Genomic DNA, 15,052 nt, shown 5'->3' on the forward strand with positions numbered 1-15,052 from the left:
GAACATTGCATTAATAACTTTCAACACATGCTGTCTTTACTGAGGTATTACAAATTATGGTGTGACTTTAAATTGCATGTTCTAATGTTTTGGTTTTCATTAAAGATATTTTCTAGTGATTAGTAATGTTTCATATTAGTCAACACAGTCTGCATTGTATTCCTCTTTGTCTTATTTTCTGCCACTTCTAGCGTAACTAGAACACTGCTGCTCATTAGAGTAAGAAACCAGTGAAAATTCCAGGAGCAGATTTATCAAGTTAACACAATGATCCCCAACTGGCTTTTTATTAGAACTACCTGGGAATTGTTTAACTCTACCAACGTCCAGGTGCCTGGGCCCCACCCCTGTACTGACTCCACTGGGAGACATAGTCCATGGGCATTATTTTTTTGTGTGTTCCTCCATGAGTATAATGTGCAGTCAGGATTGAGAACTACTGGTTTAAATAGCTTGACATACATGGAGAGAGAGATCAATTCTGATAGTCAAATCTGTTGTAGAAATCATCAGAGAATTGGTGTTTTGATGATGTAAATTATGTGATCAGAAGTTAAATACATGGGAAGTATTACTCCTATTAGTCTTGTACTTTAGTTAAAAATGAAAAGCTTAAACTCTGAAAGGCAAAGTGCAGTTTTCACACCTGAACTGAAGAAAACAGACCTAATTAAGAGCTGTTGAATTCTTGGTGATGCATAGAATAGAAAGGAAAAGAGAAGTATACCTAAGAAGTACACCCAGAGTTCTGTTGAAGGTTAGTCACATGTTAATAGAAATAGCAGAATAAGAATTATGGCAACACGGGTGTATCTTGAGTCAGGTGCATCATGGTTTGGGTCCTGCCTTTGCTCATTACCATCTCTGTGACTTTGGACATATTACTTAACTTTTATTAATCCTATTCCTTTCTGTAAAATGAAGATACTAGTAGTGTCTACTCATGGAATTAAATGAGATGGTGCATTTAAAGCCCTTAGTATAATAAAACACGTAGGAGCTCTGTATAAATGATAACAAGGTTGCCATTACTACTAGGCACAGTTCAGACTTGGAGTCACACAGATTTGATTTTGAATGCCCAATCTGCCATATACTGGCTAGGCAAGCTACTTCACCTCTCCGAACCTCCGCTGATATAAAATAGAATTAATATCTTCCTCATAGTGGTGTTGTGAATATTAAATGAGCTGAAGTGTTTAGGAAGTAACCTGGTTTCAGATTGGGTTGACTTTTAAGATCAAGTTTTCCTTCTTATCACCTGCTGACTTTTGTTACTAGACTTTTTTAAATGTTTGTTTATAAATTTTAGCATTTTAGTCACATGTCTAGTCATCTTCAAAGGTCTTCCTGAATGACAGCTTTAAAAATATTTATTTACATTTTCCTTAGTACTTGTATTTCATTTTTTCCTATTAATCTCTCAGCTGTTAAATGATAATAAGTTTTAATGCCAGAGGATTATAATTTTTTCCTCTTATCATAATTCTTCCAAGTGGTGAACAAGATCATTTACCTTAATAAATCAATCAAGGATGATTTAAACACTTCTTTGTGCCCAGCATCATATAACATTGGAGGGTGTGTACACTGTGGACCCCACCCTTTAATCTAGTAGAGATCATTTGCTCAAGTAGCTTAGGCTCAACAGTTGGTTTGCTTTTTTCCATTTTTCTTTTTGATCCTTTACCTCTGATTACCTTATAGAATCTCCTAAAGGAACTTCTTGTCCCACTGATAGCTATAATTTAACAAGCCTGTTGACATTTTGATTCTTTGACATTAAAAAACCTCATATTTTCAAAGTAGGCAATTAGCTGCCTTTAGACTTTTCCTTCTTTCTGTCCATTCCTGAACTTCGGTTAAAATCCTCATAAAACTTTTATTAAGTAACTTAAAAAAAAAACATGCTCTTTTTAGCCCTTTGAATATCTTTGATTTTTAAAAAAATTTCTTTTATTGACTCTAGAGAGAGGTGAAGGGAGTGAGAAAGAGAGAAAAACATTGATCAGTTGCCTCATGCATACACCCCAACTGGAGACTGAACGTGCAGCCCAGGCATGTGCTCTGGCTGGAAATTGAACTCATGACCTTTTAGTTTGCAGGACATTGCCCAACTAACTAAGCCACACTGGCCAGGGCTGATTTTTTTATGTTTATTATAGCATCTTTTTGTGAAAAGCCAGCATACGAGACACTGGAAGTCTACAGATCTGATTCATAGTCAGCAAATGATTCGGCAAATTGCTTAAGCCATATTTTGATTTTGGCTTGATTTTTGTCTATCAAAAGAAGACAATACTTGCCCCTACTTACAACAAAGGGATATTATAAAGATTAGATGTAGAGCATTTGAACTCATTTATCCAGTGCTCTTGAAATATCTCACTTTAATATATTTTCACATACATACTGCTTTTAAGATTTATTATAATTTTTACAACAGTAAAATACGATTTTTACTTTTCTCTTTACCTCACTACAAAGGTGCCAAATACATGTTATTTCTTTAGTATACAAATGGTTTTACTTATTAGTTTCAGTTTATAGAAATTGAAAGGCAGTATATAAAAAACTTAGAGACTGGACTCTGGAGCCAGATCGGTTGGGTTTTTGAGTAACGGCTCCATCAATTACCATGTGCCTAATGCAGAGCAAGTGACTTCTCTGTGCCCGAATTTACTTAATCTGTAAAATGTAGCTGTTATTAATACATAGTGTTCTGAGGTAGAAATTAGTTAACATATGTAAGTACTTACAACACTGCCTGGTACTCAAAAATATTAGCTATCATTATTATTGACAAAATAATAGATGTGGTTAAATACCTAAAATTTTAAATATTAAAATTTTTGGTAGTATTTTGGCTAAGAAACATGACAGCCTTTTTCCTAATGAACTAAAACTTTATTTTAAATGCATGTTGGACTATTAGGTCTTCCTATGGCTCCTCCCATCCCTCTGGCAATTTCCTCCATTGCAACCTGATGGGTTTTTCTTTTAAAGATTTTATTGATTTATTGATTTCTAAAGAGAGAAGAAGGGAGGGAGAAAGAGGAGATAAACATCTGAGAGAAACATTCTTTTTCTCCCTCTCTCTCTAAAAATAAATGAATACAATCTTTAAAGAAAAAAATTAACACAGTATCGAACATGAGTAGATGAACCTCTTCGTCTCATATCTACTTCCTAGGAGGAATACTTCTTTTCCTTATTTTCATTTGCTCATAAATGTTATCAGTTTATAACCCCCTTCACAAGTTTTCTGTTAGCCTTAGAATAAAGTCCAAACATCCTAACACGGCTTCTGAGGTCTTCCTGGCCGCTGCCTTTCTCTCACTTTCACTTTTTGGTAATTCCTGCTAGATGCCAGGTAAAAAGTCACTTTCTCAAGGAAATCCCTTCCTGATCTCCTAACTGTTAGCATAATGTCCCACAGCCTCTCGGGCTTTCCCTACCGTAGTCCTTCTGCACGGTGGCAGTGTCCCTCTGTGGGCAGTGATCTGCTAATTAGGAAGTACAGTTGGCATTCAGTGTGTAGGGTTGAGGGTGCTGGATGTTTACCATGCAGAATTGTCTTAAGCATTCCATGACTTTTGAACGTCCCACTAGATGGTCACATGGGCGACCAAAAAAACCCTGTTTTTAACTAGACAGAACCTAGAATCGAACACAATTTTACATATGTACATGGAATTTTTTTAGTATTTTTAATTAAATGCTGAGTCTTCCAGGAACAAAACTACTGTATTATTGAAGGAAGATTGTATCTTGTTTTTTTTGGAACTCTACCAAGAGTTGTTCATCATGATAGGAAATCACGTCACTGATGTCAACATTTATCACATTCATAGTGATTCACCATATAGGTGAAAACATCTGACTTCTCAGTAAATTTAATTGAAATTAAAAAAAAACACCCTCAACCAGATGGGGGAAAGGTACTTCTCCCTCTCCTGGCAGAATATATTTGCTTTTCTCCTTCTTCTATTGCACTTCATTCACGTACTTCATAGATATAGCATCTATCTGTCTCACTAAATGAGAACTTAGTGAGGGCAAGAAGGACATTTTATGGGCCTTTGAATCTTTAACACTCACTGAGCACATGGTTAGTTGCTCAACTTAATATTTACTCAGTTGAATTCATGGTGGCAACAATAGTATTTATTCAACAACTATTAAGTCAAATTCTGTAGGCAACAAAGGCAAAAGGACACTGTCCCTGCTTTCAAAGAACATAAGAACTAATACTTAAAAACAGACCTGGAAATAATTATAATACAGTATCACTTTCTAAGGTGGAAAAAGCTATAAACTACAGATACATAATGGGAAAGAACACACAAACACACACATTCTTTAGTTTTGTGGGGAGGTCCTGAAATAATATCACAGAAGAGAAATAGTATCTGGTATCAATTATAGTACCAAGGAAGACTCGTTATAAATCGTTGGAAATTGAACAGTTGAGCATAACTGAAGAATAAGAGGAGTTTGCCAAATGGCCCCATTTAATGAGGGCATTCCAGATCAGCCATCCCTATTCCAATGCTCAGAGGACTAAAAGGTGCAGTTGGTACTGCTACTGGAGCACGAAGTTGGAGGCTGAGTGGTAAGATATCAAAGCTGTACCTGGAGGTGATGTACTAGATCGTGAAGAGCCTCTTCCATGAATAGAAGTTAGATTTTATCTTGCAGGTGGTAGAAACCATTGATGTTACAACTAAAACTACTGTATTTTAAATCATACTGTATGCCAAGCAGATGCCTATAATCCTGTCATAGAGTTGGTATATTCTCATTTTATATTTGGGGAACAGCTCAGAGAGTGAACTGTTTAGATTTTCATAGCTATTAAGTGGAAGAACTTGGGTTTAAACTTAGGTGGGTTGGATCCAGACCTGCCTGCTTTTTTAACTATATTTCACAGTCCCTTCAGTAGGGAAGAAACTAGATTATTTTTACATTTATCAATCAGTCTGGAGTCTTTACTTCTCATCATTCTCAAGTCAAGTAAGTTCGTTTTTTATGTGAATTTAAATTCTTAACAGTTTGGACCCTAAATTTTAATCTTCTGTTGGCCCAAAGTGATATCTTATAGTAATTTACCTCTTGCAGGATACTTCTTATGTCTGGTGCCATCTTCTATCTAGATAGTTCAAATAACTGTTGGCTTATTGAAATACTTTTTGGGGTAGGGGAGTGTCACCCTTGAATGTTATAGACCAATCAGTACTTTAGACTTAAGTATTCTAAAAGAGAAAAATTTGAAATGCTACTGCCCCCCCTTTTTGAAACATTTAGATCTGTCTTCAACATGCAACAAGAATATTTTAAGAAAATCCAATATTAACCTTGATATTCTATTTAATTAAATAGATGTAGTTTACTATTTAAATTATTTCTGCCTCATAGTTCTGGTGTGCCTAGTTAGCTTGAAGTACTTCAGACATTCTCTAAATAAATGTCTGATCGCTTGGCTACCCTAAAATAAGATTCTTCCTAATTTTAAAGATTATTAAAATGTAAATTCTAGAGATATGGGTGATGATGGTTGCACAACGAGAATGTTCTAAATGCCACTGAACTGTACAATTCAAAAATGTTAAAATGCCAAGTTTTATAATTAAGAATATTTTACCACAATTACAAAAATGTGGTATAGAAGTGCAAAATGGCCCAACATCTCTTTTCAAGACATTACCAACCAAATATTTTTGAGAGCCTTTTGTTGCAGATAATTTGAGTAAGATGCGAGGGAACAGTTTATCTCAGTTTTCTTTCTCCCCTCACCATAGGCTGATCAAATTAAATATTCTTAATACTAAGCTATTTAAAAAGAAAAAAGAATTCTGTTTATTTGAGTGCAGGGATAAAGAAGGAAGTGTGGTAATGATATTATGGGACTGTCATCATGGGGGTGGATACGTAAAGATGCCTTTGACTGCTACTCACACCTCCCTTTAGTTTCTTGTTCAAAAGGGAAACTAAGGAGTTAAATAAGCTTTCCAGTGTCACCTCCACAGGTATGCTGTGCACATAGCAACTCCAACTCACAACTAGGGCTTAGGCTTTTAGGTTCCCCACCCTTCCCTATCCCAGTACCAGGAGAAATTAAATTTTTTACCCATTAGATTCACCAAAAAATTAAATAAAATAAAATAATGAATGTGCTGGTGGAGATGTGGGGAACATATTATTGGTGAGTGTGAACTGCATGACTTTTTGGAAAGTAATCTGGTAATTACTTTAACATTTTTTAGTATACATACTTTTGGCCTAATAATCCCACTGTGTTGCCCCTACTGTGTAGGGATATTAGTACAAGAATGTTTTTTGCTGTGTTGTTAGTTGTGGCAATACATACATACATACATACATGCGACCTGGAAGCCAATCAGAAAATGGTTGAATAAATTATGTTTTATCAATTCTAAAGACCAATGTGATCTGTTAAAATGTGAGTTAAATCTATATGCATTGGCTCAGAATAATGGCCTTGCTATATTATTTATGTTTAAAAATTATACAGTTAACAATGTAGTATGATCTTTTAAAAAACTACAGTTATGTGTGTGTTTGAAAAATAGAGAAAGGTGTGAAAGGATTTTAAAGCTTTCTAAAGTTAAAAAGGAGAAAAGAGGGAGGGGAGACCTCTCTAATGATAGAAATTATAGAGATTATTTTGGGGTGGGTTGATGACAGAATTAGTGCAAGAAAACCCTGGGTACAGGGTTTTGTATCTTGATATGGCATTGGTTACACAGATGTGTTCACTTTATAAAAATCCATCTAGTTGTATGCTTATGATACAGGTTTGTGTATATATTATGCCAATAAAATTTATTAAAATTATGTCACAGCAATACAATGGAATACTATTATGTTTTCTAAATACTTTAAATAAATGTTTACTATATAAAGTTGGACAAGAAACAGGACAATCCTATTATAAAATATAATGTACATATAAACACACAAAATGAAGACTGGATAGAAACACTACAATGTTAATAAATATGTTCAGGTGATTTTTTTTAAGGATGGTTTTAAATAAGGACAGTTTTGGGGGCGTTCAATCATTTAGGAGGGTTGTAGAAGGTGGTAAACAAAGCTGGATTACAGAGTCTTAAGCAGAAAATAAGAGTGAAGAAGGAGAAGGGAAAACGTTAAAAGAAAGAAAAATAATGCTAATGAGAAAGGTGTAGTAAGGTCAGGTAATTTTTTTTAACCCCTACCAAGAAGGTACTTCTAACTAGGAAGGGACTAATTTCAGCTGTCAAACCATCCGGCTGTAGTAGGGCCATATGAAAAATCCTCTCCTTCAACAGACTCAATTTGTTTTTAAAAAATAATTAACTTTATGTTTAAGTTTTGTTTTTGTTTAAGCATTTAGTTTTAATGAAACTTTCATTGATATAATAGTATCAATTGATTATGCAACTCATAGTAGCTTAAAAAAACCTATATTCTCCTCCTAATCTTCACTGCACTTACGATAACTGGCTCATACCTTTTTTCCATAGTTACACATGAGAGTATCAAATAAAAAAAATGTCTATGAAAACACGTCAATCAAATTAAACACTATTGGTTGTATATTTCAGTATTTTTCTTGTTTTTCCTTCAGCCCTAAACCCTTAGGTATGAAAAGTGGTTATTTCAGATGGAATTTATTTCACTTAATGAATTCAAAATTGAAGTTTAGGAAAGAATGCATTTTTAAAATCAAGTTCTGCAAGTGTAAATGCAACATTAGTGTTAAGATGTGGGTTGTAATTATAAAGCATTTTTTAATATTAGACTAGATGTTAGTATTTAGCGATTTTATATCAAACTGAAATGTAAACGTTCTTATTTCTTCTAAGTATTGTTGAGCTATCGGGGATTATTAGGGTTTGTTTGTTTTTTTTCCATCATCCAGTTTTCACCATAGAGGCTTTTTTCCCCATTTGAATCATCCTTCATTTTTCACCATGTTAACGTCAAATGCCTAATAACCAAAACTAGATCTGTTCAGGTGTTTCGCGGGGAGTGATAAGGATTTGACTTTTGATCAGCCTTTTAAATCAGTAATAATCTGAAAGGAACTCGAGTTGGATTGGGTTGGAGAAAACTGCGTGGCATTAGGACCCAGGGGGCTCCCGTGAGCGGATCTAGGGGCCAGATTGCAAATTCGCGGTGACTCAGTCTGGTCGGCTCCTAGCGCTCGGCGGCCGCGGCGGCAAGAGCAGCAGACGGTGGCGGCTGAGCCGCAAGGATCAGTTCCCCGGGTTTCTTGGTCCGAGACTTCCTTCAGGGCGTCCAGAAAGGTTCGAGGCGTTTGGGGAGCGTAGGGGCCGTTCGGGCGGGGAGAAGGGGGTTGCTTGGCGCGGGGAGCCCTCGGGCCTGTGCAGAAATAGTAACATTTGCTCGGTCTCTTCCTGTGTCTGGCTTCATTTTCAGCAAACCAAAATGGAGTATGAGTGGAAACCTGACGAGCAAGGGCTTCAGCAAATCCTGCAGCTGCTGAAGGAGTCCCAGTCTCCCGACACCACCATCCAGAGAACCGTGCAACAAGTATCCTTTCCGAGGCCTCGTCGCCGCCCGCGCGAGTAGCGCGGGCCGCTCCTCCGGCGGGGTAACCCGCTCTCTACCGCCCCTCCCCCTCCTCCACTCTCCGGATCCCTCCGCCCTCCGTCCTTTTGCGGGGAGACGCGCGCCCGCCGCAGCCCTTGCCCGTAGCCTCGCGCACGCGGCCCCAGTGCTCCGTGCCGGGCGCCGCAGCCGCCGGCTTCCGGGCGGCGCGAGGCGGGGGCTCCGGGCCGACGCCCGTGATCACGACGTGTGCACCCACCGGGTAGCCACGTCCCTGCCCGCCCACTCCTGACCTGCCAAGGGGGTGGGGAGTAGCATGGGCTTGCCGCCCAAGGCTGGCCGGGCCTGGGTTCAGACCCCCGGGGCCCTGGCCCACACAATGCGCTCGGCGCTGTGGGGCCTGCGGGCTGAGTGAGAAGCCAGGTGGAGGGCGCTGTGTGATCGGCGGGGCTCGCCCGCGCGGAGTCCGGCCTGAAATGGGGTGGAGCTGGCGCGGGGTTTGAACTGCCGTCGTGTTGGGCCTAGAGTTACTTCCAGGCGCTTCCGCTAAAAGGATTGGAGACCTAGAGTTGGGGAGTTTCAAGCCCTCACCGTTGGTCTGTTCATGCTGACACCTGTTGCAGACTCCCTGGCTCCCAAATTAGATTTTCTTTTTAAATCTTTGGCTCAGGGCTGTTCAATTATACAAGCTTTTACGGAGTTTGCTGGTGTAGCGGTCTTATTGCTACTGTTTTGAACACAGAAAAAATTAAGAGAAGCAAAACCTGTAAGTGCTTTCTGTCATGCACCAAACTATGGGTGCAAACTATGGGGACATCGGGTGAATTCTCGGAGCGAACAAAAGAAACAGATTTACTCACCTGATATAAATAACCCTTTTAACCCTGTTATTTAAGACTGAAGAGGTTAATTTTCAAAAAAAACCCCAAACCTTTAAGGCTGCTCTCTTTTTTTGCAGAAAAAGCCTCTTGATTTAATAGGAATTTGGTAAGTCAGCTCTTTCAGTGTAATTTGGGCCTGTTTACGTTTTAAACATGTAAAGGGGAAGTTATGTGTATTTACACAAATTTATATTCCTAGATAGGTATATATATCAATTACACGAAAAGAAAGCACCGGTAAATTTCTAAGTAGTACTGCATTGTTGTAACTTAAAATCTTCAGTAGATAAGTACTTGGCTTCTTGGTTAATGTGGTGCTCATTTAAAAATAGAGGTCTCCTTGAAATTTTTATAAAGCCATTTCTTTTGAATACTGTTAATACCAAGAGAAGAATAGTTTTGGGGTGTATTGGAGCTTGTATCCTAATCCTATTATGGCTCGGTCTTAATCTGTGTTACAGCTCTGGGAATGGTAGAAGTTGATATTTAATGACAATTATATGACGGTTATTAAGTTAGACAAGCCCAAAACCATACTGTAATTCCTAATATAGCACTGAATATCAAAAATTCTTGTTTTGGTATGTATTTAAATACATACCAAATACATTTGGTATGTATAATTGACCAAAATACATTTATTATGTATTTTGGTATGTATGTATGTATTTATGTATACATACCAAATACAAGAAATACAAATTCTTGTATTTGGTATGTATATTTGGCATATGCCTGTGCTTGGACTAACAGTACAATTTAATGTTTATTCTGTGTGCCTGGAGCATTGTATGCCCTCTACTTACTGGACAAGTTAAATTTCAGTAAGTAGAGGCGATCAGTTTTTAAAATCTATGCTACTTTATATTTTCAGAGTGCCTAATGATGGCCTTGTTTTTTTGTGTCGCTTTACAAAAGAATGTATTAGTGTTTTTTTGCAGGCTTGGGCACTTTTTGAAAGATCATTATCATAATAGTATGGATAGATAGTGCCAGTTGTGAGAAAGTAAACCTTAGCAGGTATTTGTGAAAAATTTATTAGCCTATCAGCATGCTATCAGTCTTGGCCATTCACTAAAAAAAAGAAATCATTGGGTTTTTTCTTGGTCAAAGAAAGTATCACATTTTGGAATTTTTCTAGACAGTGACTTTGGTAGTTTGTTCATATTTTTGACCACCAAACATCGAGTATATTCTAGTGTGTAATAAATAGATAATACAGTATACCTTGTGTTTATATTATGGATTTAATTTGGAAAAAAAAACAGGTCCATTGAGTAAAAACATTTGAATATTTCCATTAAAACACAATTAGGGATGTTATTAAAAAGTATTATTAGAGGTTAAGAGAGCATGAAGAAAGATAAGACAATATTGTATCGCTGTTGTGTGCCAACAGAATAAAATCCCTGCACATTTGTGTCACTGGATATTAGATCTTGGTGGTAAACAGTTGTAAAATTATTGCAGGGTAGTAATTTCATAACTGACTTTATTTTGTGTAATAAAATTGGATATGTAGGCTTGTGTATAAATGACATTTTAATGTTTGAATTCTAAAGAACAAATGAGTAATAAAGCACTTTTTAAGTGAAAAGTCTTTCTGGTTAGGATTTTTAAAGTTCAAAGAAATTCTGTTTTGAAAAATATTTTTGCAATTATGAGCATGCTGAAAGTGGAATTTGGCTTATGTTTTAATGGGTACAACTGATATAAAATATTAAGTTTAATATTTCAGCCAGACAAGTACCTAAGAGGTTTAACACAACTACTAGTGTATTCTTGGAATAGTATATTGATGATTTTGATGAGATATTGAAAAAAGCAAGGTTAAAAAAAATACTACAAAAAGAAATTTTTGATTTTATGTTAATGCTAAAGTTTTTCCTAAGATTACACTGAGAAGTTTCCTTAACTACTGTTTGTTCTAGAAACTGGAACAACTCAATCAATATCCAGATTTTAACAACTACCTAATTTTTGTTCTGACAAAATTAAAATCTGAAGGTAAGTAAGGTCTGTGTTAATAACTACCAAAAGTGTTTTAAGGCCTATTAAAATATACTGGGAATTACTCATTTCAAAGGATTTTATTTTGTAGTAACCACCTGCTTTACAGATGTGGAATGAACAGAGATTGGAGTTACTGCCACTCTAAGCACTTAGATGCTTATTAACAAGCATTCAGTTGTTAATCAAGTGTTTTTACAATAAATTTCCTGATGCTTGCAAATGAAAAGAGTGTTACCAAGTCTACTTTAGGGTTTAGCTTCAATCCTTGTATAAGAATGTTGTAGAGATTTACTCCTTTTAACATACAGAATGAATGCAGGATTTACTAATTGACTGAATATATGTGTGTGTTCAAAGAAAAGATTTGAAAGTTTATATAACCAAGATGAAAATATGAAGAATCACTTATAATCACATCACCCAGAGATAGTAATTGTTAATCTCTTATTCTGCCATTTCTACCCTCTTTTTTTATGGCTGTACACTTTTAAAATTTAACAATGCAATGGGAACATTTTATTCATTGACAGTGGTAACTTTTAAAAAACTTACTACATTATACATTAAACTTTTTCATAAACTATTCTACAAGTTTTAAACTTAACTTTTGTGACAGTTTAAAGCCTGAAAACTTGCATGATTTTTAAATGACAGTCACTTTGATCCCCCCCCCCCCAACAGTACACCTCTTTGCCAGGGAGTATGTAGGCTCAGGGGCAGTAAGCAAGGATCTCTGCCTTCATGGAGCTTACATTGTAGTGAGAGGTGTTCATAGAGTTGTTTGAATTTTGAGTATTTCCTTTTTGGAACATTGTCAGATATAGAAGGCACTCAAATATGTACTGAGCAGCTGACTGGCCTATAAATATTATAATATCCTATCTAGTGATGAGTGTTTCAGAAGCCATGGTGCGGTTGGTAAAAACACTGCACTTGGAGTTGGGAAGTAAGTCTCAGACTCAGACACTCATTTCACCTTTCTTTCTTCAACTCTGGAATACCTGTGTTAGACTACCAGACTATCTTGTAAGTAAGGTTTGAGCTCCAAGCTCAGGTTGGTTAATGGCCTAAATGTGTAATAAAATCTCACTAATATGGTATCCAGATTTTGATAACCCATGCACAGCAAAGTGACTTATTTTGGATTGTTTTCAAATAATTTTCTAGTTAATTTTAGGGGATTTAATTGCTGGAGAGCGATGTAATAGAAACTTTAAAACTTTCTAAATCTACGTTTTAAGAAATTATAAATTCCATCTGCATATTTTTAAATTCAGCAATTAATATTTCTAGTTTAAGCATACCTAGGATACATTGTTTCTTGATGCAGAAAGTTTATTTTCCCTACATACTACAGTAGTTTGTAATTAAATCAGGGCTATTTGGTTTTAAAAGAACTTAATTTAGTAAATGAATTTTTCTGAACTGTAATTGTTTTACTTGAAAATTTTCAGTTTATTTCATCAGTTGTCTACTCTCATGTCCTCATCTTAAATTCCAAATATTAAGATGGTTAAAATATAATACTCTTTTTTACAGCTTTTTTGGAATATAAAGGTCCATCAGAAGTATTCAAAAAAAGCAGACACTTATTCAAATAGCAAGAGAAGTTTGTGTAACTGCCTTCAAAAATACCTTTTAGCTACAAAACCACAAAATTTTGGAAAGAGTTTTATCCAGTTTTTCCTGACACTGACTAAAATGTATTTCCTCTGTTCATTAGTCACTTTCTCAGAGGACATAGTAGGAGCTTTATGTTTGTATAATTGATGTTTCTTCTTCGTTTACTCATTTATTTCGAACAAGTTAATTATATCTAGTTTTCTACTTAAAAACTTGTGGCCATCATATTAGAGAAGAAGCATAAATAACATTTTAAAATGAAAATACTTATTTAGTAATCTTCACCATTTCTCATGTGTATTTGTTTACACTGAATCATGTAGTAATATTTAAATCTGGAGGAGACCTCAGAAGTGAGCTTATCTAATTCCCTCACCTTACAGATGAGCAGATTGAGGCCCAGTGAAGTAAAGCTTTACTTTCTTTACAAAAAGGAAGTGGTGCCCTGGCTGGTGTGGGTTAGTTGGTTGGAGCATCATCCCAACAGCAAAAGTTTGTGGGTTCGATTCCTAGTCATGGCACAGACCCAGGTTGCAAGTTTGATCCCTGGTTGGGGTATGTAGGGGGGGCAGCCAGTTGATGTTTCTCTCACATCAGTGCTTCTCTCTCTCTCATCCTTGGGTGAGGATTAAAAATAAAAAGGAAGTGGTTACTTTATGGTTCTTTTAAATATTTTATTTATTTATTTTTAGAGCGAGGGGAAGGAGAGAGAGTGGGAGAGAAACATAAGTGTGTAGCTGCCTCTCATGTGTCCCCCACTGGGGACCTGGCCCACAACCCAGGCATGTGCCCTGACTGGGAATTGAACCAGCAACCCTTTGCCTCACAGGCCCATGCTCAATCCACTGAGCTACACCAGCCAGGGCCTTTATGGTTCTTTTAAATAGATTTTAGAGAGGATATTTTTAATTTTAATTAAAATGAATATTTTAATATAAAATATTTTAAGTAATTTTACTTTGTGTTATTGAAACTCCTCAGCTTACAACTTTTATTGTGAAAACAATAGTGTATTTCTTGTAAACAAATAGGCCATTTAAAATAAAATTACATGACTGGATTGATGGGCTAACTTAAAGGCAAAAAAAAGTTTATTGCTTGAGGAAGTTAAATATTTGGCTATTACTTGATTTTTATGGCAGTATTAAACTGAAAAGAAGTTAGAAGTGTTTTTCTTTCATTTTAATCTACTCATTGGAATGGGTTGTAATTGAAACTGGGAAGAAGTTTTTAAATGGTGACAAAACCTTTTTGGCTGTTTTGCTGTGATGGCCTAAATGGGGTTTGTGTGCAAAGAAACTGGGCTGTCTTTTTGCCTCTTCATGTGTCGTACCATTGAAGATTTTGTCGCAGGCCAGACCTTAGAAGCATACTACTAATTAGAACAAGCTTGGGGTGTTTTATTTTTTAATAAGGTACGTGAACTAGTAGTGCTGTAATAGCACATTCTGTTTAATGCACCAGGTCTTCATGTCCTGTAGGCTTTTAAGGAGAGTGAAACTATACAGTGCCTCAAGCGTAGGCTCTGGAGCCAGACTCCTGAGGTTGATATTTTGGCTTCCCCCTTAGCAGCCTTGTGGGGCTTTGGCAAAGGCCTCAGTTTCTTTATTTGCACAGTGGGAATAATTTTTGTCTCATGAGGTTGTGAGGATTAATTACAAACTACTTGGAAAGCAAAAGCACTTAGCAGTGTTTAGTGCGTGATAAACATTCAGAAGATGTTCTCTATTTGTATTGTAGATGGCAATGCCAGTTGGCAGTGTATCAGTTATATTCTATGGGTATCAAATTGCTTCTTGAGAATTTGTTCACACCATCTATGGGTTAATTTTTTTCTGAAGTAAATTCTGTTTTTAAACTTGGAAAATTTAAAATCATTTTACCCCCCCCCCTTTTTTTTTTTAAGCTCAGGGGCAAGTGAAAAACATAATAAATGAACGGCAATTATTTGTATT

General features: G+C 36.3%; 1 protein-coding gene across 4 annotated transcripts in view; it reads left to right on the plus strand.

The window, feature by feature from the left end:
* The window catches only part of TNPO1 (transportin 1), a 94,841-nt gene that overhangs the window by 29,304 nt on the left and 50,485 nt on the right, over positions 1-15,052 (plus strand). For 3 of the 4 annotated variants that reach the window (XM_053657228.1, XM_053657229.1, XM_037149085.2), the window contains exons 2-3: positions 8,449-8,562; positions 11,393-11,468. In XM_053657228.1, the coding sequence (XP_053513203.1) occupies positions 8,458-8,562; positions 11,393-11,468 (181 nt within the window). In that variant the 5' untranslated portion in view covers positions 8,449-8,457. Of the gene's footprint in view, positions 1-8,182; positions 8,316-8,448; positions 8,563-11,392; positions 11,469-15,052 lie in introns of those variants that run through there. The other variant, XM_053657230.1, reaches the window with a different exon arrangement.

The sequence above is a fragment of the Artibeus jamaicensis genome, unplaced genomic scaffold, assembly GCF_021234435.1.
Source record: "Artibeus jamaicensis isolate MK-2021 breed Jamaican fruit bat unplaced genomic scaffold, CSHL_Jam_final scaffold_369, whole genome shotgun sequence".
In the NCBI taxonomy this organism is placed as follows: Eukaryota; Metazoa; Chordata; class Mammalia; order Chiroptera; family Phyllostomidae; genus Artibeus; species Artibeus jamaicensis.